General features: G+C 40.1%; 1 protein-coding gene across 7 annotated transcripts in view; it reads right to left on the bottom strand.

Moving 5' to 3' along the window:
• Positions 1 to 27369, bottom strand: part of CNOT4 (CCR4-NOT transcription complex subunit 4) — a 128095-nt gene that overhangs the window by 36385 nt on the left and 64341 nt on the right. For 2 of the 7 annotated variants that reach the window (XM_034773834.1, XM_034773871.1), the window contains exons 3-11: positions 26097 to 26294; positions 22178 to 22264; positions 21178 to 21279; positions 20457 to 20582; positions 16976 to 17109; positions 11904 to 12059; positions 8397 to 8454; positions 7801 to 8050; positions 4980 to 5477 (exon numbers count right to left, since the gene is read on the bottom strand). In XM_034773834.1, the coding sequence (XP_034629725.1) occupies positions 4980 to 5477; positions 7801 to 8050; positions 8397 to 8454; positions 11904 to 12059; positions 16976 to 17109; positions 20457 to 20582; positions 21178 to 21279; positions 22178 to 22264; positions 26097 to 26294 (1609 nt within the window). The remainder of the gene's footprint in view (positions 1 to 4979; positions 5478 to 7800; positions 8051 to 8396; positions 8455 to 11903; positions 12060 to 16975; positions 17110 to 20456; positions 20583 to 21177; positions 21280 to 22177; positions 22265 to 26096; positions 26295 to 27369) is intronic. The other 5 variants (XM_034773862.1, XM_034773890.1, XM_034773853.1 and 2 more) reach the window with 3 other exon arrangements.

Below are 27369 nucleotides of genomic sequence, written 5' to 3'. Positions count from 1 at the left end.
TTCAAGGAAGGAGGCGGCAGAGGCCAACATCTTAGTAAAGCAGTGATGTTAATAGCATACTGCCTGAAGTATGGTAGCAGGTAAAGAGATTTGATGTTCAGCTTAAATTTGATAGATATGATGAGATGCCATATGACTCAAATGGTGGGAGAGGGCAGAGCGATAAACCTTTCATATGTGGAGTGTTACATTAAAAAAGGAAAACCTAATAAGAATATGAGATAGATATAATTTGCTTTGCCCTCTTTGTTCTAGGTAATTCTACTTTAGACGCCTGAAGCAAACAGGTAAAGGTGCACTGTTGTAAGCCATCACCTTGGTTGTTATGTAGTAACAGTTAACGTGTTTGTATGTAGAAATAGCAATATAGGAGGACTTGTGTGCTGCTCAACCTTCTTACAAATTTAAGCCTGTTTAAAAAAGAAGCCTCCACTTTTAGTTCACTCAGGCATTATTTTCCCTATTTACAGAGTGCTCCCATCTATCAGATTGTGTGTACGTACAAGAGATTTGCTATCAAGCTAGACAACCCCTGATTCAATAGAAGCAATTTCTCAATTACACCTATATCCAAGCAAAAGCCTGAGATGATTCTGGCACCAGGCCCTGAAGGTGACTGATTATGACCAACATTCCAGAACTAAGGAATCTCAAAAAAATCTACCTGCGCTCTCCAAATCTAGGGGCTTAGCAAGACTGATGAAAATGATTCAACTGTCATAACTGTACTCAGAAGAGCAGGTATAACTGCAGGTATAACTATAACTTTTCTGTAGTCATGTATAATCACACTGTCCTACTATATATTAATACAAAATTAAAATATGTCTAGTAGAATACTGATCTTCCAATCGCTCCCATCCCCCAAAGAGAAATGTTAAACATCCTACAAAAATGTGACCATGAAAACCCTTGCAATCAGAAGAAACAATATCTAGCATAGTTAGTCTATCCAACTGAAAAATATGGATATTAATTAATTAATGCCCAGTGAACATTCCAGTTACAAATTTCTATGCATACCAAGTATTAAATGTTTGTAATTAGAAATACAGTAGCTTTACAACCATCACACATTTCCTTCATGAATCACATCAGAACAAGCAAAGTCAAATGCACATTTGATTTTTTTCTTAATATGGATCCTATATACATTTAGATAGTGCCCTGCCCTTAGTGTCCTTCCATTTATATTATTGGGCATCATACACAGCTGTTTTGGGGTTATAGGATTGCAAAGTAAAGCAAGTAATTCTGTTCTGGACTAAACAGGAGATAAAATGTATATGGTGTCCTAAAGTGAACACTGAAAAATAAAATTGTAATGAATACCAATGTAAACTGATATTAATTTTAAAATGTTCTCTCCCTTTGTAACCTTAAAAAAGGAACTGGAATAGTTAAAACAAAACATTTGAAAGAGCCATACTCTATGGCACTAAGTAACTTCTTCATGCAAAATTATAGCACTAAAAAGTTCAGCAATTTAATTGGCTAAATATCCTCAAATATTTTGTAGTGAAATTAGTGAATCATGGGACTGAAGAGTCTAGCGAACAGTATGCTGATTTCAAATCAAAGTTTTGTAAGGCTCTTTTAATCAGGTTTGTTTTTATATACATATAAATTTTAAAAAATGTTGAAAATGGCTGGGTGAGTGGAAAGGAAAGTTAACTGGATGATGGTTGGAAGGCTCAAATGTCCTCTCTCTTTCTAAACACTAGTCCAGGATTATTGTTTAAATTGTACACACCCTGGAAGCATTTATTTCTGATCCCTGAAAGTGTTCAGCTTGCTGGTAAGCCCTAGTGTAGACAAAACATGAGCAGCTTTTAGTATTTTTATCACCATGTCAGTAAAATGCTGGATGCAGTTGGAGCCCTGTCTACAGAAGTACTCCCACTGATGACACAGGTGAGAACTTCTCTATTATACTCACAGTTTCAATGTTACTTTTTTGACGAACTAAATAGAACTTTATGTATACTTATCAATTCACTATTTTTTGTATGCTAAATGAGCTTACCACACCATCTCATGCAGGGCCCTGTTAGAACATCAATTATAGCCCCTTAGTGTAAACACAGCCTTAAAGACCTAGTCTATACAGATTTTAGGCTACATCTACACTACGGGGGGGGGGGGGGGCGATTTAAGATACGCAAATTCAGCTATGCGAATAGTGTAGCTGAATTCAACGTATCGCAGCCGACTTACCCCGCTGTAGGGACGGCGGCAAAATCGACCTCTGCGGCTTCCCGTCGATGGCCCTTACTCCCACCCCCGCTGGTGGAGTAAGAGCGTCGATTCGGGGATCGATTGTCGCGTCCCGATGGGATGCGATAAATCGATTCCCGAGAGGTCGATTTCGTGTAGACCCAGCCTTAGTATTGGTATAACTATCTGTTAAGGCTGTGATTTTACCAATCTAGTTATACTAATACAATTCCCCAGTATGGATGCAATTATCCATATAAAGGTGCCTTATACCAGGATCACTTATTCTTCCCATATGGAACGTAAAACTACAACCACATTAAGGGGTCGTACCATTTTAACTGTATCAGTAGTATGTGTATAGAGAAGCCCAAGGATGGGAAGTTATCACATGAAAAGGTAAAAGTAATTTTGTAGAAAGCTCTGCAGATCAAAGACCTATCTGAAATGAGAACTCTATCAGTGAGTGGTGGGAAATAAAAGATGTGTTCTAATAGATCAACATGCCATGGGAAAACGTAGGAGGAAATGTCAGTATACTTCCTATCTTCCAGGAATAATTATTTTATATTTCAGTAGTTCCTAGGAGCCCCCAGTCATTGAACAGGACCCATTTGTGATGTGCCATGCAAACAGAACAAATCCATACAATACAAATCCATAATCCAACAAAATGATCTGACCTTCTTGTACTTATGTTAATTTTGGATCAGAGAAAAACAGACTAGCCAATGCATCCATGAGAGGACATTCCCCTCGGAAGGAGGAGTTTATCAAAACCACTATGGATGTGGGTTGTTGGAGAGTTAACGGACTTGCCAGACTAAACTAGGCAACCTTCAACGTTTTCTTAACAAGAGTTCAAAACTAGCATGACGGAACTTTCCACAGAGACTTCAGCAGATGTTTATTTTGTGTTTTCTGTACTTAAAAATATTTTTGGAAGATGATTTGGTTCTAATGGTTACATACTGAGAGAAAACATTAGTGTTTAAGGATATTATTTGTCCTTTAAACACAGGCAGCGAAAAGTGTAAGTGACAGGCTAGATACTAGTCATGGGCACAAAGGTCCCTTCCCCCAGAGCAATACCAAGAAGGATACCCAAGTCTTGTGCCGCACAAAAAGGGAAAATGGCATGGTCAAAAGGCAATTAAATGATGTGATTTTTAAGAATGACCTTGCAAACCCATTTCGCCAGAATCAAAAGCCTTATTGCAAAGCTGGCGTTATCTATGCAACACCTCAGAATATTTATTTTAACTGTAATGACTCAAGATATCTAACCTCAACCCTACCATTGGTCCCTTGGACTCGCACCTTTAGCCACTCATCCAGGATAAAATATATCAAGTCACAGAGCTCAGAATAATTTTCAGTGTCTGAAAGCGCAAATAAATTTTTTACTTTTCACTAAATTAGATCAAAGAACTATTTGCATTGTTAGGTTGTAAGTGTAAACACCTTAATGAAGTAGCAAAAAAAATAGGGGCCCTCTTGTTTACCTAAAGGGGTTTTTTTTGTTTTTGTTTTTTAAACCTCAAGTTAATCATCATTTAACTTGAGGGAGCCAACTTCATTATAAAGGCTAGTCTGGAAACTCCCAACATTTGTTCCAGGCTACAAATATCTGTTTTATCCTTGGGAAGTCTAGGGAAAAGCATGGAAATGATCGGCAAGGATTCAGAGGACAAAGCGGAAGGAAGAAACTGCCAAAATTAGCTTCTGCACTTGAGTAGCAAAAATATGTAGTAAAAAGTTTCTAGGTCGCTCGCCTTTAGATTTTCTTAATCATTAGAGTAATAGAATCGTAGGGTTAGAAAGGACCACAAGGGTCATCAAGTCCTACTGTTCTTACAGTTAGGAAGTTGCAACGTATTTCCCCAAAATTCTCAAAGAAAATAATAGTGGCAATGTCTCAGAGCAGCTTTCCTCAACCCATGACTGCAAATAGCTTAGGAGACTTTTTCTTCCTTAAATTGCTAGTCATTTTGAATACAAAATTCCATATAAATATATTTTTCCTGGAAAACACCTGCTGAGGCCAAATTATTAAATACGGCTTGGGAGTACAGGATGAGCTCCAAATCCCAGAAGTGAACCAGACCAACGTTCTGGCTATTTAGCCCTCTAGTCACAATGTTTGTTGCAATATCCCACCAATCCAGCCATGGTGCAGAACTGGCCTGTTCTCTCTTAGGACATCGAAGATTGCATGTAAAACATTAAAACCATTTGGAGTGCAGAAATAAATAGCATGGACTGTTAAATATGCAGTTTGTTTTGCTTGCATGTGGAAAGGAACAACCTAGCCAAGACAGCTGGCCGGTGGCTTGATTCCTTAATGCTTGCAAATAATTTTTGCATATCTTTTTAAAACTTGGATTAGCACCTGCATGTTGATACTGGAGTCTGACTGGAATTCCAAGGCCTACACTTCCTTTTAAGTTTTCATGGAAAGCCAGACCTTGGCAAGATTGGTATTTCAGTTCTTCAATCTCTTTTCAAATGAAATAATTGGGCACAAGATACTCCACCTTCCTTATAAAGCTCAATGTTACAAGGCTAAACATCCAACTAAACCTTCTGAAAAAATGAAAGAGGGCCCATTTAAAACAATGTTGCCCCAAAAGAATCCCAGGATGACAATCACGGTAGCAATCTAGCACTGGTAGCTGGCTATCCCCCTCTTCCCACCCTGGCTCAGAGAAGCTGAAGGCATGAATCAGGTGATATGTTCATAGCTGCCTTGATTCACCTACCTGATATAGGGATCCCTCCCAGACCTGTGCTGTGTTGTGGCGGGAGAGTCAAGTCCAAGAAATTACTATTTGAGGTGGGATTTGCTGTGTGGTTCAAGTGCATGATGCTATTGCGTGGGAAGGCCATCCAAGGATAGCGAGCTGCTTGGCCTGGAAAACTGAAGGAGTTGTAAACTGCTCGGTGCTGTTGAAACTGCGGGAACCTCTGTGGCAAGACTGGAAAGGTGCTACTGAGAGAGTTGGCATTTGAGGGCGCAACAGGATGCAGGAATCCAGACCCTGACCCTTTGGCGGTTGTAGTGTGCGGGGAAGGGTTCTGAAGAGATGTGGGCGAGAGGGAAGGCTGGTCTTGGACTGACAGTTCCTTCTCAATCAGGTCTGCTAAGGCTTTGCGGGTGATATCAAAGGGGTCAAACCCTAAGTCATCCTCTTGCTGTTTGGAGGAGCCAAACCCAAATGCCGCTTGCCAGTCTGTAGAGGAGGATACTGGGATGGTTTCTGTTGGAGGAAAAGAGGGATGACATTTAACATCTGAACTAATCTCACCTCCTTAGTCTTATTTCTGCAGTTTTCAGACCCAATACTATTAAATGTCAACATCCAGTCACCTTTCATATTAATACATTTTTATGACATTGCCTCAAAGACATTTGGTATTTGAACAAGTGCTTCCACTTTCACAGTCCATCTTATCTTTCTATCTCACCCCACTACAAACTAACTAGGAATTTTGGGCGATTTGAGATATTACAGACAGGACTGATTTCACTGCAGGATAAAGCAGAAACAGATCTAACGTGCAAAAAACGAAAGCCCTTACCAAATAAATATCTTCAGTAACAGCAAAGAACAGAAATATAGGATGGCTAAGCAGGTGCTTGCACAGAATATTGTTTGAGTTTTTACTAGTAAAAGTTTTCCACTGAATAATGCATTAGTCAGAGTGACAAAGTAAAAATCCCTTAGTCTTATTAAATAAAGTTGCTGTTAAATTCAATAGTCTGCTTTCAGTTCTAATGTTGTACTTCAGGGCTGATATGTAACAATTTTGTAGGAGGGGAAAAGATTTGGCTTCTGGTAGTTCTGAAAACAAGTACTGATGACTTCTGAGCAACCCTGGGAAATATCTTGCAGAGTATAAACAAAACAAAATTACATGAATGAGTAAAATATGCACCTTGACAGACAAAGGAAGTTGAAGAAAAATAGCTGTACCGTACATTTTGATAAGTGCTTTGAAGCTCTGTTGTGGACACAAGTTACCAAAAACACTTCCTTGCATTTTCATTTACTTTGTGTATATATAGTTCTATCTTACTGTTTATATATGTTTTAAAAATATTAAATTCATAGTCTCTGAACATTGGAAGCTGTCATTCAGTTTTTGGAGAAAGTATAACAGACATCAGGCTGGAGACAGATTCTGAGCCAGCAAGACCCCTTCTATAAGGCAGTATCACAAATGAGCATTTGCATTGTCTCCCTCTGTTGGCAGGGAGAAGCTGGAATCAACTGCCTAGAGGAGTGCACACCATTGTGAGAAGAGTGGAGAAATTACGGGAACTGCTCTGTGAATCATTTCTCAGAAGACTAGAATCTAAACTTCCACTTTTATCCCCAATATGAGAATTAAAAAGACACTAGGCATGAGGAAAGTAGATCTTCCACATTTAGGCTTTGTCTACACTACCATTTTTGTCAGTAAAACTTTGTTTTTTTCCCCCACACCTGACTGACAAGTTTCACAGACAAAAATGTTGGTGTGGACAGTGCTACGTGGGCAGGAGAGGCTCTCCTGCCGACATAGCTAACGCCGCTCGCTGGGGGTCGTTTAATTATGGCCAGCAGGAGAGCACTCTCCTGCCAGAAAAGAGAAGCTACATGGGTGACTTTACAGTGGCACAGAAATAGTGGTAGAGCTGTGCTGCTGCAAGATCCACAGTTTAGACATAACCTTAAATTTAAGTGGCAACATAATCCATAAAGCACAAGTGACAGCAGTGGAAACCAGATCTATGTTGCCTGGGAGTTCACCCTCCACTGTTGCTTATTCCTTACATGATCAGTCTTCAATACCAATCATTTCCTTAGTATGAATTTTGATGACTAAACAGGATGATCAATTCAGGTAGAGAATAAAACATGAAAAATATATTAACTTAAGCAAAAAGCATGGTAAATATCTATGAGGCAGAATTCTTTAAAATATCGTGCCATTAGCCACTAGACACTTGATACCACCACAGAGTATGTCTAGTTTCAGTTCATGTACCTGATACAGCATAACATCCCATTCCTGTGAATGGATATTCTAAAAAACCATCTCTGCAATGCAGTTACCTTTCAGTGGCTGTAGTTGGCCCTAGATTGTGTAGTCAAACACTGGCCAAAAAAGATGGAGACTAGGCTAGCTTGCATAACCATCAGCCAAAAACACTGTCATAACCACTTCACTAAATATAATTACAAACCTGTGCACGCTGGATCTTCAGATTATAATACAAATATGGCTTTTGGTATATATTACTCATATCTCTCTATGTTGTTCTGTTATTTTAAGCAAAAGATTTTGAACATGCTTTCAACATTAAGCTAAAAAATTGTGTTTTTAGCATTTAAGCAGACATGAATACTACTGCACTAGATGCTCTGATAATTCCAACAAGCAGTTAGGATCTGGGAAGAGTGATTTCTTGATAAGAATTAAGTAAACGTATTTAGTTGACTCTCAAATGTAATTAAAATAATGGTGAGAAAAAAAATAAAGAGGCATAAACTTCAAAAATAAGTGACTTCCAACACCTTAACCAGGCTTTCATACCTGATGTGAAGAGGCTCTGTGGTTCTGGTGCTGTGGGCCAGTCACTGGAAGTCTGTGGAGAGCTGGGGAATGGGGGGAGCCCGCTTGGGATGGGGTTGGGGTGCCGGAAGTTGTCCGAGAAGAGCGACTGTGACTCTGTTACAGCCCCTTCAAAAGGAGACCGCGCACTGGGATTGGATGAACTGATGGGTATGACTGGATTGGGTTTTGATAAACCAGGTGGTGGTGAAGGTGTGTCACTGTTTGTTATCTGGTGGCAGGGGAGAAAAAAAAGTCAATAGAATAAGATATGTATCTTTAGACTTAAAGTCATTCCTTATTAATAAAACATTTTAAAATTCAGTTTGAAGACTACAAAAATTCAGATAAATTAAGATTAGTTCTGTGAGCACACAGTTTAAATGACAAACAAATCAGCCCGATGCAGCCCATTTCTGGATCAAAAGGCATTTAAAATTAGTTGACAGTTATCAAAAGAACTAACATGCCACCTGATATTTCACAAAAAAAATTATGTTTCTCTCAAAATAAAAGTTGCAACTGAACTTCAAACAAATACAATTCATATTTACATTATGTTGGCTTTCAGGCCATACCTGCTGTGAGTTGTCACCATTTCCTATACTGAGAGCGTCTGAAGGTTTGTCGATAGGGCTGGAAAAAGGGGAGGGGGGAAAAAATCAAATAAGATATATGCAAACATCAGAATAACCAAAGTGAACATCAGAAGTTGGCTTAGGCCTGGTCCCCACTAAGCCCCCACTTCGGACTAAGGTACGCAAAGTTAATAACGTAGCTGAATTTGAAGTACCTTAGTCTGAACTTACCGCGGGTCCAGACATGGCAGGGAGGCTCCCCCATCGATGCCGCGTACTCCTCTCGCCGAGCTGGAGTACCGGCGTCGACGGCGAGCACTTCCGGGATTGATCCGGGATCGATTTATCGCGTCTAAACCAGACGCAATAAATCGATCCCAGAACATCGATTGCCTGCCGCCAGACCCTCTGGTAAGTGTAGACGTACCCTTATTTTGGTATAAACGCTTAGAACAGAAATTGCCCAAAACTAATTTCAAGAGATTACGAAGAAAAGTCCACCTATTGTTTGAGGACTTCTTAAATCAGAAGTGTTCCAGTTCTACCATTTGCCAAGTTTTAGTTTATGGCTATAGAGGTGTATTTCATACACTTTATTCTGCTTGTGCATTGTTCTATTGAGCATCCAATGGTCCATCTGCAATCCCAAATTTGTTATCCTTCAATTCTGCCTGCTCCATCGGTTAAAAAGTATTTAGTACCATGAGTTTGTTACTGAGATGCACAAAGAACTTAGTTCCCCCTTGTCCCTAATGTGTATTTCGTGCTCATAAGAGGTATGAGATTGACTGCCTTGAAGATTGACATCTTCATCTAGAGAAAGAGACAGACAAAGCAGTGGCAGTTCAAGTTTCCTAGAATGGCTTATCACTGGTGTTTCAACTTTGGCCTGGACAACTACTAAGGTGGAGAGGGAGTTAAGTCTGCAGACTCAGAAAATTTGAGAAGAGGCCAGGTCTAAAAACAGAAGAGAAATGCAGAGAAAAATGAAAAACAGAGAAAATGACAAAAATGCCACCTCAGAATCACTGCAGCCATTCTAAGACATTCTGACAGCCATTTAGGAGGAGTCCAGAGTGCTCTGAATTCCATGCTAGCCTAGGGAATCAGTGTAGGTCCAGATGCAAAAGTCCCATAAATTCAGGCTATGACTACAAGTACAGCTTATCTACCCCTAGCACAACAGAGGCCTGTAAAAGTGTCAGACTGTACAGACCCAAGTGCTTGCCTCTGCAGAGAAAGAATATCAAAAGTAACATGAAGAACTTTAGAATATTACATTTTTATTAGAAAGCCAAAGTTCAATACAGGTCAAATTACAAACATTGTATTTGGTGCAAAAGTTATTTTATTTGGGTGCAGCCCTCTAGATCCTAGCCAGTTGTTAAAATGTCCTGCTGCTGTGAAGTTTGGGCACCTATTGTACAAAGCCATTTGGCTAGCCAGAAAACATCATCATTTAAGAGATTAGAATTAACTTAAAACTTAATCAGAGAGCACAGGACTTGGGTAAAAAGCAATTTCTGTGCTTAAGCACATTGGTTAAACCTTACCTCAGATTAGAATTGGGCCTCAAGTATTTTCTAAGTTATTTTTAAAGACAAAAATCATATAGGAACAGATATGTAGAATATGACTATTCCAAGGTAGTCCACTTAATTATTTCTTGCTCATCTCAAGCAAAATCAAGTTCTGTAAGAATAACTTATCCTATTTATGTTCCGAACAGAGATTTATGACAAAGGTTAATGCATATCTACAGCACAAGAATTCTGTTGCAAACTCTTCACTAAAAGCTTGTCTACACAGAGACATGCAGAAAATTCATCCAAATTAACTAGCACCCTCATTCAGAATTACAGTGCCCTTATTTCACTATCTTAATTAACTTTGAAGTGAATTAAACTAAACCAAATTAAGGCCATTAATTCTGAACAACAGCATCCACACAGGGATTTAATGTGGTTTTAACCAATCCACTTCAAATTCACACCTTTAGTTAATTCAGATTAACATTCCTGCATGTCCTTATGTAAGCAAATCCTAAGTATTCAGTTCTTGGCAGAAAAAAAAATGCTTAAATGATGTTTCAACCCTACAAAGACATTGACAATAGTATTGCTGCATCCTGAAGCAAGTATGTGACTGTTTATGACAATTCAATTGCTGAGAAGCAAAACAGATTATACTTGAGATCTATACAAAGGGTCTTTAAGTGAACAGGTTTTACAAACTATAATTACAACCCCATCAATAAACAAATCAATGAATCCCTACATTTTAATAATTTCGCTTATGTAGTGCATTCCATTCAGAAAGATCCCAGTACAGCCTATAATATGCTTGTCCACCACTGAAATTCAGCCACAGCTGGAGTGAAACTTAGCAACTGTTTAGCTGCACACAGCAATAAATGACTGGAAGTGAAGAATATCAAAGTTAACTGAAACTAGAGGGGAAATTTTAGAAACTGAATTACCTAATTGGAATTTGTCCAAGACACTTTAGTTAACACTCCTACTCTTGGGTGAAGCACCATAGGATTTCTGAACACAAATGAGGATGACTCCTCTTATATCTCAACCAAAAGGCATGACCTTCAACAGTGAAATTTCTCTTATCACCATGCTAAGGTTGGGTTCAATACTGACCCAAAAGGAAGAATAGCTGCTGAATCGACACCACTACATCTGTGATATTCTGGGTTTTCCTTTGTCTTCTCCCTTCTAAAATTTGGATTAATCAAACCCAGTTTAGCCCAAGAGATCTAATAGAATCACAGCCTGTAGTGATACGATTGCAAGATGTAGCAAAATCTGCCCAACGAGGTTTATGATGGAAGTGGATACCAACAGTACTATAAAGAAATTCAGAGACCCCGTGTAATAGTATGTCAAGAAACGGTCAACCAAGTGGATGAGACTCCTTGGCACAAAGGAATTTCAGCAAACTGTGGTGCCCTGCCATTCATGCTAGTGTACAAAAACATAGGAAATCGCTGAATATTGTGGCTAAGTTCCTAGAACACATCAAGTTGAAGAGATGGAAGTAAATATTTAGTATTACAACATTTACCTTTTTGGCCATCATAAGCCAACTTTTCAAAAGACATCAACTAAAAGACTCCTAATGCACTACAAGAATTATAGTTTTCTTGAAGAACTTTTGAAGTTGTTCATAAATGTTGGGGACTTATCTCTGGCTAGGACATGCTTAGTGTGGGAAGCTTCTACATAAGCTTCCTATGACCGTAGTGCTGCCAATTCACCTCAATCCTTACCTGCACCATCACTTATTATCTTAGCTCTAGGATTTTCCCAAACTGTCACACATGCAGTGTTTTTGACATGGGGTAGAGGCTAGGCTGAGCCCAAACTAGTTTCTATATGTGACCTGATCAAATTTTGAATCCAGCTCTCCAACCAGAGAGGCCGGAGAACCATCCCTCCACACCATTAAGTGAGAGAGAAAGCAAGCTAGCTAAAGTATAAAAGGCAGCACAATTACCCGAAATCTGAGTCTGGACCATCTGGAGTCATGTGTTCTGGGTCTGTGCCATTTTCTAATATAGGAGGCGTTTTCCTGTGTTCCATTGTTAAACCGTTGGCTGATTTACTTGAACTCTGTAATGATGGCCAGGCATCTTTGTTATTACTGTTGGGTCTGGAAAAAGGCAAGAGTAAAAAAAAGAAGAGTTCAAGTTATGAAGAAAGTGTTCTAAAAAAATTTAAACACTGAGGAAATGAATCCTTGTACCAGACAGTCCATAGGAATGGAATTATCTGGGCATATCTTTCAAATAGATTTTAATGATGATGGGTAAAAAAGGCTCCTCAAGAGAGAAGATTGAAGGAAACAGTTCTGCCCACTGATTAGGTAAATGGACCGCCTACATTGGAGTCCAAACTTGTCCAACTGTAAAATATCCATTTAGATAGCTTCCAGTACAAAAACCCATGGGCTTGCTCTCAGTGAAGAAGCTTTAACTGTATCCCAGAAGTATTTAGTAGTTTTATAAACCGTGATCACATTTTTTTCCCCCTGAAGATCTTCCACACCCCACCATATCCCTGAGGATTTTCCCAGGCTGGCCTGAGAGCGCAGAAATTGAATTTGGTTGCCTGCCTGATGGTCCACAGCATCATCACTAGACCATGAAATTAGCCACTCCAGCACACTTTAAAGCAGTCTATCCAAGTTACTGCCCAGTTCACTTCTTTTAATCTAAAACCTTTATGATTTCCTCTACAAAACAAAAGTAGAGTTCACTCCATGAAATGTATCTGATCTGGAAGAATGACTTCAGAGCGAGTAGTCAAAGTGGAAGTTATTTACTGCTGCAGGGAATTACATCACTAGACAACACTTCAGCCAGTTTCCATGTGTCTATTTGTACAAGTACATTTATATAATAACTGTCATCAGCTAATATCACAACACAAAACCTATTAATTTCTGGCCCCCTTCACTTTTTCCTATTGTTCTTTCCTATCCACTTCAGAAAACAGCATCCCGTTGGAGGCAAGTGATTGCATAGTGTGCAAGTGCTTCATTGTAAAAAGGCATACACTAAAAGCGGAGTCTTCTTTTCCACCTGCTTTCTGATTTCTCTTCATAAGTATCATGCCCAAGCATTCATTCCACACATACAGGTGGATTTAACAAGTTCCTCATTGAGACCAGGAAGATTCCTATGGCTCTTTAGCTATAGCACTGTTTTCCAAATTCCTATTCAGCCTCAATATTTCATTATAATCCTGGCTGTCCCCACATCTCAGATATTGCAAGATTTACTATTTTGTCTCCATCTACTGTTCTCTCTTTGTGGGTCAACTCCTACGTACACTTAAGTTATGCACAAATGAAAGATTTGACCTAAAATTCATCTTAGACCTCAACACCTTTGAGAGAAGAGGTTAAATACAGCACCCTATCAACGCCCTCTCACCAAACTGAGAATCAATTTATATTACATCTCATATTATGATTAAAAATTTTCCTTTGCCCTTTTCACCATTCTATCCTGATGCAAGAGACTAATTTTCAACCCAGACAAAATTTCAAATTAATTCTAGTCTAGATGCGACTTCAGACTGCAATGGGCATTTCCTCCTTCCCCTCCCTCCAAAAAAAAAAGGTCTAATGGGTTAACTGATCCCAAAATATTTAAATCATAGCATAGACTTTCCTGTGGAAACAAATGTTTTAAAGTGCTCATGAACGCTAAATGCTTCCAAAGAGCTGTTCTCCAGCAATAATCCCTCACCCTACGTGCTAGTGAAACATTTTTAGTGTTACAAGAAAGCATTAATCATTTTGGCCCATTAAAAGCAAGTTTGAGGAAAGTGGAGGAAGAAAAATAAAAAAAAGAGGACCAGAACCATTTTAAAATCAACCCACTATCAGCACCCTATATTTTAAGTGAATACAACTGTCATTACCTCTACTGTATAACTATGGAATGCTGTGCCTATAGGTTTTTTTAACACACACCCACACAGGTGGAAATTACAACATTTACCTTTCACACAAATGAGGGAAAAAAATAGCGCGAAGAGGGACTTTCACACTGGAACAAACTTAGAAAAAGAAAGAATGTTTATACAAAGAGTTTTGGCCCAGTAATTATGTTCTCTACTATTACTGCAGGCTTACATTTGAACATATATTTCTCACAGTTCAGCTGCTTGATCCCTCAGTGAAATCCTAACATCGGACAGTCAAGAGAATGATTGTGAAACTATTGATTCAGATGTAGAATCTAACAGGAGAAAGACAGTAGCATATCAAAGAATCAGACAAATGAGAAGCTGTTTGTAAGTTGAAAGTTGTGAAGGGTTAGCAATTTAAATATGATTAGTCTATAATTTAATCAGCTCTCAAACTACATATGGTCATGTCTGATTAATATTTGAATGGAGACCTCCAACTTCCTCGCTGCTGAAAGGACACTGGCAATCCCGACAATGCTGTCCACCACTCCACATCAGTACCGAATCAGTTTCCCACTGTAGTTATGCATTTCAGATGAATGACAAACTGAAGTTCAGTCCACTTGCAGTCAAAGTATCTCATGGCATTTTTCACAAGTGCCAGGATGATAGCTCTGGGGCCTGGCCAGATTCCAATGCTCATAGCTGCTTTCCAACTACCTGAATTCCTGCAGCAGTTTCAGATGGAGCAATTCTTCACTTCCTGTTCTGTAACATTTTGTGCTGGGATCCCATCAGGTTTCAAGTTAAGGAGAATTGGTTCAGTCCCTGGATGTGAAACCCATCAACACATGAATATTGCAAAAGTTGGTGTGTTGGTTTAACTTGGTTGCATTCTTCCCTCCAAGTTAGTATTGAACCAAAGGCTCAAGGCATGACAATAGGTGTCAGTGCTTCAGATGAGAAAACTGGAGATCCCGATCACTTGCAATCATTAAAGATTATGAGACTTCCTGTAAGAGTAGGCAAAGATAATCCTAGTCTCTTAGCCAGATTCCAATGCTGGTAGACAGAATGTAACTATCCAAACTCCCCTGGCTGTTTCTTTTTGATATCGTTTTCTTCATTTTCTTGCATAAACTGTTGTGCAGTGCTGCTGCCAGAATTCGTTTCATTAGCAGGTGAACAAGCCCACAAAACTCTGATCCTGAACCAGAAGTGCTATATAAAATGTAAGGCACATTTTAAAAGTTTACCCCCAGTATGAAAGTCCCTTCGTGAATGGAAAATAGTTAATAGTTCCCATTTGGTCATCTTAAATTTAACATATTTAGCAAACACACCAGCTAATTGTTTTAACTTTTGATTTATTTTTTGTATGGTTGTAAATTACTGAATGAAAAAAAACTGTTAAGAGGTGGCTTTTGGAAAGTAGACCACAGCTGAAAAATATCTAGTAACACGCAGTAATGAGAAGACAGACGAAAAGAAAGTAAGTTACAATTCAAATATTTAACCAAAACCACCATTTAAGTTTGCTAGGATGTAGCGCCAAGGATATTTCACGCCATGTGCCTGTTTCTCAGCCAAAGGTAAAAGCAAAGACGAAAGTTCAACTGTTTCACTTTGAATTTCCCTGATATTTAGGGCTTGTGTACACTTAGGGCTTGGCTACACTTGCGAGTTAGAGCACAATAAAGGAGCCCCAGGTACACTAACTCACTACCCGTCCACACTGGCAAGGCACGTAGAGCGCTCTGACTCCGCGGCTACAGCGCTGCTGGTACTCCACCTCAGCGAGTGGAATAACATTTGCTGTGCCCCCGCTGGAGCGCTGTGGTGCCAGTGTGAACAAGGTGTTGCATTAGTGTGCTCTGATTGACCTCTGGAAACGTCCCATAATCCCCTGAAATCAAGTGGCCACTCTTGTCATTGTTTTGAACTCGCTGTAGGAATGTGGATATGCCCTTTCAAAGCTCTGTTTCTGACAGCTGGCTGCTTATCTACTCCGGGACAAAGGAATGGCACTTGCTGTGAGTGATGGGGGGAGGGGAGGTCTGCTGCTGTCTGAACTTACAAGACCGCATGCTGACACGCTCTCAGCCCCCCAAAATCCCACTCTCTCTCCCGCCACAGACCCACAACACACTTCCTGTCACACTCCACCCCACCCCCCATATTTGAAAAGCACATTGCAGCCACTTGCATGCTGGGATAGCTATCACAATGCACTGCTCTTTGGGGCATTGCAAGAGCTGCTAATGTGCGCTTCCAGCTGAGAGCATTTTCCCTGCTGCGGTCTCCGAAGGCTGGTTTAACTCCCAGCACTCTACAACTGCAAGTGTAGCCATGCCCTTAAAACACTGCAGCAGCGTAGCTGCACCACTTGAACTGTCCTGCTGTAGGGCTTCAGTGCTGACGCTACCTATGCTGATGGGAGGAGTTCTCTAGTAAACTTAGGTCCTCCACCTCCCCAAGAGGTGGCAACTAGGTCAATAGGAGAATTCACCCATCGACCTATCACTGTCTACACAAGAAACTAGGTCCATTTAACTGCATAGTTCAGAGATGTGGATTTTTCACAATCCTGAATTACCCAGTTATACGGACCTAATTTCCTAGTGGAGACCAGGCCTTAGTCTGTGTTCAAATCTTAACACTGAAGTATGTTAAATATTAAATAAACCATTAATCAAATATTTGGACACTTCAGCCACCGTGACAGCAGAGACTGACCTCTTATCACAAAGCAAACGCCACATTAGCTATAATTACCAAGAATTTGCTGCTTAACAATATTCACTGAATTGCATTAATGTTACTGCAAAAATTGTGAAAATATTAAATAAAACCCTTCTGATACCTGCTTCAAAATGATGACTGCTTGTTTGGAGTTAATGTGCACAAATCCATGTGGTACAAGAAGGGGGAATCCTTTCATTTATCAAATAAGATTCAGCATATGTTATGACTAGAATGAAGTACTGCATAATCCTGCATGTGTATGTGAGCAAAAATTTGAGATGGAACATTCCACATCTTCCATCTTAAACAGCAAGCATTGGGGTGAAATGGGAGAGAGGACCAGGAATTTTAATGGAAATAACTTTAAAAGGAAAGTATTGTCAGTCTGGCGTCAGTACTTACACATCATACCTCTGCAGTGCTGTCACTTTGTTTTTGTTCTTGTCAACTGTACCCGTAGACAGCTGGAGGAAGTTGGGGTTTAGTTTGTACAATTCTTGCAGTAGCTTCTGTTCATATTCTTGGTGTTTACCCGCCTGGGGAAAGAGTTAAAGTTTTCAATGCAACCTGAGTTGAAATTCATATTCCCTCCCCGATCTGAAAGATCTTGGGGCACAAAACTATAAGGCTTTGCTTGGCTCTCTAATAGAAAATTTGGACTCCCAATTTTGCAGTCAAAAGATTATTCCAAGGAGTTAGAGGCTCATGCTCCCAGATACACTCAACCAGCTGAATTTGCCAAATTGCTTGCTGTTTTTTTAATATGAAATTCATTTTCTCTTTTGGTACCTTTTAAAGCAGAAAATCAATTTACTCAAGCCTTCCAAAGACTTATTCTCCAGTTCCAGCAAAAATGTTTGCTGTAGTACAGTCCAAATAAACTAAGTTTCCAAGAGAAGTGTGTAGTCTGCATTTTACATCCCCCTAATGTATATTAAGCTGTCCAGAGGGAAGAAAGAGATAGTCTCTTCACTTCAAAGAGTTTCTTTGCTGTTGTAAACAGTTCTGCATTCCAAGGACTATTTCAAAAGCATCACACAGCTGTCAATAGGGTAAGAAAAAGCACTCTGGTTAGTGTGACTGGGGATTGTTCAATACAGAAGTGGATTTCTGTACAGCAAAGTATTACAGGGAGACAGGCACGCTGCTTTCAGGAACTGCAGAGATTTCTATGCCTGAATTATTCATACTGCGCAGACTCTACTTCTGAGTGAGGAAGGGGATGAGATTCTTTCAATCCAAGTCTATCCTTTTGGCATTCCTAGAACATATTAGAACAGTTTATCTAATGTTTATTCAATCTAATGCAGAGTAGCTTTTTCTCCATTTTATTTATTTTTTGAGAGAAGGCACTTAGACTAAATATTAAAACATTTTGCCTTTTCTCTCTTCCAATAACCAAAGCTGTCCAAATTTGAAGGAAGTTTTTGGTACGAGTCTTGGGCTAGAATGGTTACAATGTAACATTCAACTTGCATGTAATATATTTCAATATTTACAAGAATTTTAAATTAAATCTAAAGTTGCAAAATACAAACAAATTGAATTTGAAACTCCTAGTCACTTGTGCCCAGTGACCCTCGACACTAAGATAGGCACTTTAGAAACAGAAGCAAAGAGAGCTCCTCTAAAATTGGAGCTATATCATTACGCAAGTATCAAGTGTTCATTACACCTTTAACACTTCTTTTGTACATAGTGTCACGAAATGGTATGTCTAATAGCATAATGTCTAATAATGCATATTATGGGGTGTGATTTCTAAAACGCTCAAACTTGTTGTGCACTAACCAGTCCATGTAGACCCTAAATATTCCCCAGTAAACTTTAACATAGTACTGTTTCAAACAGTATTATGCTGAAATGCACCAGGAAACCTAGTGTGCACCAGCAGGGTCTACACAGATCAATTAATGTGCAAAGCATTAGGGCACTTTACAAATCACACCCCCATGGTGCACATTGCCAACCCATGTAAACAGCCCTCAGTTATACCCATCAAGGTTAAAAAAAAAGATAAATACAATTAAACTATTCATGACAATGTCAAGTCATCCCAGAAATACTGTACTATATTACAACTCAATCAAAAAGTAATCTTTAGCCTTACATTTTTAAAACAGCAGAAGTATTGTTTCTCATTTTAAACCATTTCATACGAAACTAAAATGTACCAGGGGAAAAACAGTCCTTACTTTACTTACCTTACTAAGACTCACTCAAACAGTACTGATTATGCATCCCACTTCCACTAAGTATGATAGGTAATCTAATCAGAGCTAGAGACCTTATATACACCTCTTCAGTAGCACAAGACTTTAGAGAAAAGTCTCCAAATCAGGCAAAGTTAAAAAAAATATACTCCGTTTTTATGACACCATCACATTATTTTGATCTATACTCAAAAGGCAATCCTTCAAAGCCCACACCTTCAGTCATGCAAGCCAAGCTACTGGATTATGGGAGGAACAGAAACCTGTATGGTTTCCTTTCAATCCCTAAACAAAAGCCACTTTTCTGAGAAATTCCTGACAATCATGAACTTAACATTTGGTTAATGCATCCTAACCTACAGATGTATTACGCTCTAATAAATTACCCTCATAACATCTTAATATTCTTCCAAATGCTTAGCACCCATTTCATGAAATACAGTAGGAAATATATTTAACTGTTTAAGATTTCATAAAAACTATCCCACAATTGTCTTACAAACCTTTAACTATCCAGTACTTGGAGGACTGACTCCTTTTGAGCCTGTAAAAAAATAGTACCTATTGGAAAACACCAGCACCCAATTGGCTAAGTATCTTTTGGGTAAAAAAAAAAAAAAAAAAAAAATTTGCCATGATAATATTTAAAGGCTGGCTTCACTATACTTTAATATAAGTCATTAATGATCTGGAGGGTTGCGTGGACTGCATTCTCAGCAAGTTTGCAGATGACACTAAACTGGGAGGAGGAGTAGATACGCTGGAGGGTAGGGATAGGATACAAAGGGACCTAGACAAATTAGAGGATTGGGCCAAAAGAAATCTGATGAGATTCAACAAGGACAAGTGCAGAGTCCTGCACTTAGGACGGAAGAATCCCATGCACTGTTACAGACTAGGAACCGAATGACTAGGAAGCAGTTCTGCAGAAAAGGACCTAGGGGTTACAGTGGACGAGAAGCTGGATATGAGTCAACAGTGTGCCCTTGTTGCCAAGAAGGCTAACGGCATTTTGGGCCGTATAAGTAGGGACACTGCCAGCAGATCGAGAAACGTGATCATTCCCCTCTATTCGACATTGGTGAGGCCTCATCTGGAGTAGTGTGTCCAGTTTTGGGCCCCACACTACAAGGAGGATGTGGAAAAATTGTAAAGTCCAGCAGAGGGCAACAAAAATGATTAGGGGGCTGGAGCACATGACTTATGAGGAAAGGCTGAGGGAACTGGGACTGTTTTGTCTGCAGAAGAGAAGACTGGGGGGGGATTTGATAGCTGCTTTCAACTACCTGAAAGGGGGTTCCAAGGAAGATGGATCTAGACTGTTCTCAGTGGTACCAGATGACAGAACAAGGAGTAATGGTCTCAAGTTGCAGTGGGGGAGGTTTAGGTTGGATATTAGGAAAATCTTTTTCACTAGGAGGGTGGTGAAGCCCTGGAATGAGTTACCTAGGGAGGTGGTGGAATCTCCACCCTTAGAGATTTTTAAGGTCAGGCTTGACAAAGCCCTGGCTGGGATGATTTAGTTAGGGATTGGTCCTGCTTTGAGCAGGGGGTTGGACTAGATGACCTCCTGAGGTCTCTTCCAACCCTGATATTCTATGAAGTCATACACAGGAAAAAAGCAGACATTTACGCTACAGTTTAGGATCCTCCTTTTTGTGCGCATCTACCTGCATCTCCTCTTTTGTGAAACTGGCTGCTTCGTCCCCCAGCTCATGTAGATACATACAGTCAGGTTTTGGACATTGCATGTTCTTTAGGAAATAACTGCAATATTTTGTTGTACCTAAAGATGCCTGAAGGAGAAAGAAAAGTGAGACTGAGTAGCTGAGCTAAGCACAGAAAGCTAGAAGCCACATTTCAAGCACAAAATATCCCCCTCAATTTAACAGACGTCTCAGAAGACAATATACATTCATAAAAATTGGAGTTCATCGAAACAAGTTTTTTTGATAAGGCCTAAATAGGATATCAGTAACACGAGAGACTCAGATATCCAGGGTCTGGATAATCTGAATGTACTTCAAAAATCAATTTTCATCACATCAAAATAAAAGCAAGCAAGACCAAAGCTGGATAGAGTTTTACTTTCATATTTGTAAAGGTAAAGCCAAAGAAAAAAAAAATCTCAATTACTAGCTGGTATTTTCTGAGTTAATCCCCTATTCATTTCTGAGCCCTCCCACAAAAACACTAAGCACAAGAGCTCAAACTCAAGACACTTGGATTCTATGACCAGCTCTGCTGGTTTATCTAGATACTGTGTCTAACTGGATGTTTTTATTGAGTAAAATATAGCAACATATCTGAAATAACAGATTTTTAGAATCTGCACTAGATGTTAATGTCCTTGCATGTGCTAATCAATCACAGAATGCAAAACAATACTACCTTAAGTGTTCTGCCATCTACCACCACATTATTGACGCACTGTATGGCTCTGAGAGCATCTTCTGATCGGATGTAGGTTACGTATGCACTTGCACTCGGACCCTAGAAAAAGAATTGAACAATGTGGAATTCTTTCTGGTTATTTTTTTTTTGTAATTATTCCTTTACTATCTGGCTAAATTCAAAACTACACATTTAACAAGGTTTAAAATTAGATTTGTTTGAAATCAAACAATTAATTTACTTGAAATGCAGTAAATGTAAAGGTCTGAAAAAAGGAAACTTAAGGCTCTCAAAAGTTTATTAAAATGTTAAAGCTTATTAAAATATGGCTTATTAAAGTACTTGGTAGCTGGAAATGAAATAGATACCACACTATTATTCCAGAAGGCTTGCCTGAAGATTCTCTGGGTACATCTACACTACAGCGGGGAGTCGATTTAAGATACGCAAATTCAGCTACGTGAATAGCGTAGCTGAATTCGACATATTGCAGCCGACTTACCCCGTTGTGAGGACGGCGGCAAAATAGACTTCTGCCGCTTTTTGTCGGCGGCGCTTACTACCACCTCCGCTGGTGGAGTTAGAGCGCCGATTTGGGGATCGATTGTCGCGTCCCAATGGGACGCGATAAATCGATCCCCGAGAGGTCGATTTCTACCCGCCGATTCAGGCGGGTAGTATAGACCAGACCTAAGTATCTCCCAATTCCTGCTCTCTTCTGCTTTCCTCCTATAACCACCTCCATTATTTTGCAGACACTTTCCAAGGATTGCATGTGCAAAGTCATTTAAGGATACAATCAATATTACTCTATGTACTCTGTTGCTGTAGTATTAATTCTCCAATCCCCAGCCCCATAACCTACCATGATAATTAGTCTCTACTCAATCAGGAAAATGTAGCCCAAATTCTTCTTGAACCCATAACTCCTGTCATGAACAGTGCCACCACAATACCAGAGCGACAAAAGCCCAAGAGCCTCCTAACCATGGCTTACCTGTGAGCCTGCATATGATGTGCTGTTGTTGATGACAACTTTGTGTATTTTACCAAACTTCCCAAAATATTCTGGCCGCTTCAAAACCTGCAGGAAGAATGAGTAAATTAAACAGACATATTGGGAAATTAATAGCAACTCAAATGATATTGCTTATTCATTAAAAAAATTAATCCTTTACTTCGTTTTGCAATTAAGACCCTTAACTAGTGAAAATGAGAGAGGACAAGATCATATAGATAAGTTTGTTCTGAGAACCTTCAATTAAAAAAAGATTTACATTCCTTTTTCTTAATTTTGGTAACATTAATACTGCCCCCAAAAGGCAGGATGACAAGCACTCAGCATATCTTACACTTGCATCTTCTAGCTCCTTTTCAAACCCAAGACATCTAAATCCTGCAATAATCAGCCAAAGCCTACTACAGAGGGTTGCCCCCGAGTGCATACACCACACAATTACGTAATAGCTACCCCAGAACTTGACTGGAGCACAAAGCTAACCCATGGGTGACCAAGGTTGATCTAATATTTTCCCAGGTTTTAAAGATCTATTTTGTAATTTCTGGAGTAAGGAAACAACTGTATTAGTCCTAATTTTAAAAATTAACTTGAAAACTCATCTACGGCGACACTGACGCATTGAGACAAAATTTTGTGAAATTCCTTTTTAACTCTTCACAATCAGTTTTGGACTTAGCCATCTTGAGTAGAATACAGAATATCAGGGTTGGAAGGGACCTCAGGAGATCTAGTCCAACCCCCTGCTCAAAGCAGGACCAATCCCCAGACAGATTTTTTTACCCCAGTTCCCTAAATGGCCCTCTCAAGGATTGAGCTCACAACCCTGGGTTTAGCAGGCCAATGCTCAAACCATTGAGCTATCCCTCCCCCCACATTTTTGAATTGCCTGCAAATTCTGCCACCTCATTGTTCACACCCTCTTCCAGATCATTTATGAATATGTTGAACAGCACAGGTTCCAGTACAGGTGCTTGGGGGACCACACTATTTACCTCTTTCCAGAAACGTAATTATCTATTCCTACTCTTTGGGTACGTCTATACCCAGCCGCTAGTTCGGCGGCTGGCAATCGAACTTCTGGGTTCGACTTATCGCGTCTTGTCTGGACACGATAAGTCGAACCCGGAAGTGCTCGCCGTCGACTGCGGTACTCCAGCTCGGCGAGAGGAGTACCGCGGAGTCGACGGGGGAGCCTGCCTGCCGCATGTGGACCGAGGTAAGTTCGAACTAAGGTACTTCGAACTTCAGCTACGTTATTCACGTAGCTGAAGTTGCGTACCTTAGTTCGATTTGGGGGTTTAGTGTAGACCAAACCTTTGTTTCCTATCTTTTAATCAGTTACTGAACCATAGAAGGATCTTCCCTCTTATCCGCTGACTGCTTACTTACTTAAGAGCCATTGGTGTGAGATCTTGTCAAAGGCTTTTTGCAAGTCTAAGACCACTATATCCACTGGCTCACCCTTGTCCCCATGCTTGTTTATGCCTTCAAAGAATTCTAATAGACTGATGAAGCACGATTTCCCTACACAAACTCTATGTTGATTCTTCTCCAACATATATGTTCATCTACGTGTATGATAATTCTGTTTTTACTAAAGTTTCAACCTATTTGCCTGGCACTGAAAGAAGACCCAGAAGACTGGAGAAGGGCTAATGTAGTGCCCATCTTTAAAAGGGGGGGAAAAAAGGAGGAGCCAGGGAACTATAGACCAATCAGCCTGACCTCGATACCTGGGAAGCTACTAGAGCAATGTATAAAACATTCAATTTGCAAATACCTGGAGGATGAAGGCATAATCACTAGCAGCCAGCATGGATTTACTAAGAATAAATCATGCCAAACCAGCTTGATTTCCTTCTCTGACAAAGTTACGGGTTTGGTGGATGGGGGGGGAATGTGGTGGTCATAATATACCTAGATTTTTAGCAAGGCTTTTGACATGGTCCCATGTGACATTGTCCTAATTAAGCTGGAGAAATGCAGGCTTGGTAGAAGTACTGTTAAATGGATATATAACTGATTAAACAGCCACAAAAAGAGTAACTACTAATGGAATAATGTCAGATGGGAAGGAGGTCTCAAGTGGGATTCCAGGGGCGAGCAACAAAGATTATCAAAGGGATGGAATGCAAGCTGTATGAGCAAAGGCTGAAGGAACTGGGTATGTTTAGTTTGGAAAAAAAGAGGAAATTAAGGGACATGATAGCGGTCCTCAAATACTTAAAAGTCTGCCATAAAAAAAGATGGAGAAAAATTGTTCCCTGTTGCCAGAGAGGGCAGGACAAGAGGCAGTGGTTTCAAACTACAGCATAGCGGATTTAAAATAAATCTCAGGAAAAACTTAACTGTAAGATGAGTAGGACAATGAACAAACTGCCTACAGAAGTTGTGGCATCGCCTTCCCTGGAGGTTTTCAAAGAGGCTGAATAACCATTTGTCTTGGATTGTTTAGACACAACAAATCCTGCATCTTGTAAGGGGGTTAAACTAGATGAACCTTGCAGCCTCTTCTAACCCTATGGTTCTGCAATTGTGAGGATCACTTTTGGAGCAGTTTTTTAAAGAGCTTCCCCCTCCCCCGCAGCAAGGGGTTGTCTTATAGCAGAATCCGTGTAGCGCCAATCCGCAGAGGAACATGATCGAGGGAGCTCATGCACTAGAAGGCGCCCAGCTGTGTAGTAGCTACCTGTGCAATGATGGAGTTTGCAGAGAGAATCGCAATATCAATCCACTGGCCATTGCCCTCTCCCAGGCAGCGTAGAGGGAGATGAAGCAGCAAGTTGCATATCCAATTCTGAGGCTGGATATGCAACTATTGAATGGGTCTGCGTCTAAGGAACAGCATGAGAGAAGTGGAAGGGGGTCCTTTTCCTCCAACCCAAACCACAGAGAAATTCTGCAGTGCACAGTTCAGCAGTTTGACTGCATACTAGGGACAGGATTTGGGCCTTGGTAATTCACATCTGTACTCAAAAAGCATCTGCAGTTTCAGGAAGACAGAACTACATTCGTCACTTTTGGAAGGTTCTCTGCAACTGCGAAGGTTAGAAACTTTTTAAAATTAAAGCAAAAATATTACAGAAAGTGGTGGGTACACTCCACTAACCAGAAAATTTTGTACTCATCTTTGATGAGGAGTGGAGTGATAAGAGATAACGGCCCTGCAATTTAGGCAATTCAGTTCTTTTGTCCCCCCACCTGACCCAGATGCTTAGATCTCCCTCCCTATGTTCTGGATTTTTTTCCTCCCAGATAAGGCTGCCATAAGAAAATGCAACTGAATGGGAAGTACTGGGAAGTACTTCTACCAGTCTGATCTATCAGTGGAACAGCAGGGGGATTCCCTGGCCCTATCAGCTAATACCTTCGCATTGAAATAGTTAAATATCTGCTACTTGCCTCCAGTTGCATGTATTCAACTGACTCCAGCTACAGAAGGCGACTGGACCAAATGAGACTAAGAGGGACACTGACACCACTCTAAAAGTAAGAGGAAGCCACTTGCAATGGAAAGTGGTGCTGTAGCTGTGGGTCTAGCACAGGTAAAGCTCATATATCCAAATCCTTCAGCGCATTTTATGTTGAAGAAACCAAACATCGTGTTTGTCCAAAAAAGGTTAGCGCACCTAGTACTACCACAAACAAAAACAATGAACAGCTGATGAGGTTTGAAGGTGGGAGGAATTTCATCCACGCCCTTAAAGTGAAGGGACCCTACACATCAGAGCAGCCATTTCTAGAGAATTTGCTTATCTGGCATCAGTAAAAACCAACATACAGTTTGTCATCCAAGTGAAGCACAAGGATACCACACTTTAGATGTGGTCTTTAGATATTTTGATTATGGTAATATTTAAGCAACAGGGAGATCTGGCACATGTGAACTGTTTACCTCTGGATCTGCTAGGCGCTGTGACAGTCCTACAACAAAGACAAGGTTCTTCTGTACAACCCGTACACTGGCCAGATGTTTGCGATTCTCTGATATTTTCTGCTTCCTCTCGTTTTGCTTCTGTTTCTTTTCATTTTTTATCCTTTGCAGCTCTTCCTGGGAGAGTGGTTTGTACACTGCTGGATCTTCTGGATATGGCTGAACATAAAATACACCATTAAATGCAACCCAGGTAAGAGACTAAATATTTGAGAACAATTAATCTCAGTAATTAGATATTCAAATTGATGTTAATGTGATGTAGTTTTCTGGCTGGCAGCTCTGTGGAAACAGTGTATGCAGCCTCTTAGGGAGAGAGGGGAATCTCACATTACTTTCAAACAATCCCCCTACTCGCACTCATGCGATACTGAAACTGACAAGAATTACATTGACCCTGCTGCTCGCTCTGTTGGAGAATTCTACAAGCACTGGCAACCCCGACAGAAGCCTCCCAAGGAATTTCGATACGGCAGCACAGTAAGCATGGAAAAAGGCAGGGCCCTGTTATCCCACATCGAATTTAATTCCGTGATATGTATGAAGAATATTTTAAAAGCCAATCTATAACATAAAACAAAAGAATCCATTTGTCATTGTCATGAAACCAAAACGTGCACCTCTGGGTTTTCAAGAGTCCTCTTAGCTTTCTAATCAGAGAATTTTGCTTTTGTATAGCTCATTGTGTGTGTGTTATCTTCCCTTGGTACAGAGGCAGGTTACTACAACTACTACTACATTGGATGATTTCATAGTATTGATAACTTGTTTGCCTAGCAGTTTCAGACTCTTTTTGCAGTGACGACAAACATTTTTACTTCAAGATAGCTCTCTCAATGAAGACAAGCACTGTAGGTTTTACCTCAATGAAGTTAGTTGAAGTAAACCCAAGGTGGGTTCACCCCAACTAGCTACACAGAGTTTTAAAAAGTTACTAACCTTTCTGTAACTGTTGTTCTTTAAGATATGTTCCTTGTGTCCATTTCACATTAGATGTGTGTGCCGGGTGAACCATTGCCAAAGATTTTTCCCTAGTTGGTATCCGTCGGAATGGCTCTAGCGCCCTCTGGTGCCGTGTGCTTATGAGCTAGTATGGGGTGCTGCTGGCCATGCGCCCTTTGAGTCTCTTTTTGATGACCAACTCTGTCAGAGGGGTTAGGAGGGTGGGTCATGGAATGGACATGAGCAACATCTCGAAGAACAACAGTTACGGAAAGGTTAGTAACCGTTTTTC

Source organism: Trachemys scripta, chromosome 1 (genome assembly GCF_013100865.1).
Source record: "Trachemys scripta elegans isolate TJP31775 chromosome 1, CAS_Tse_1.0, whole genome shotgun sequence".
NCBI lineage: Eukaryota > Metazoa > Chordata > Testudines > Emydidae > Trachemys > Trachemys scripta.
The sequence above is the reverse complement of the archived record's forward strand: the minus strand, read 5'-3'. Positions and strand labels throughout refer to the sequence as shown.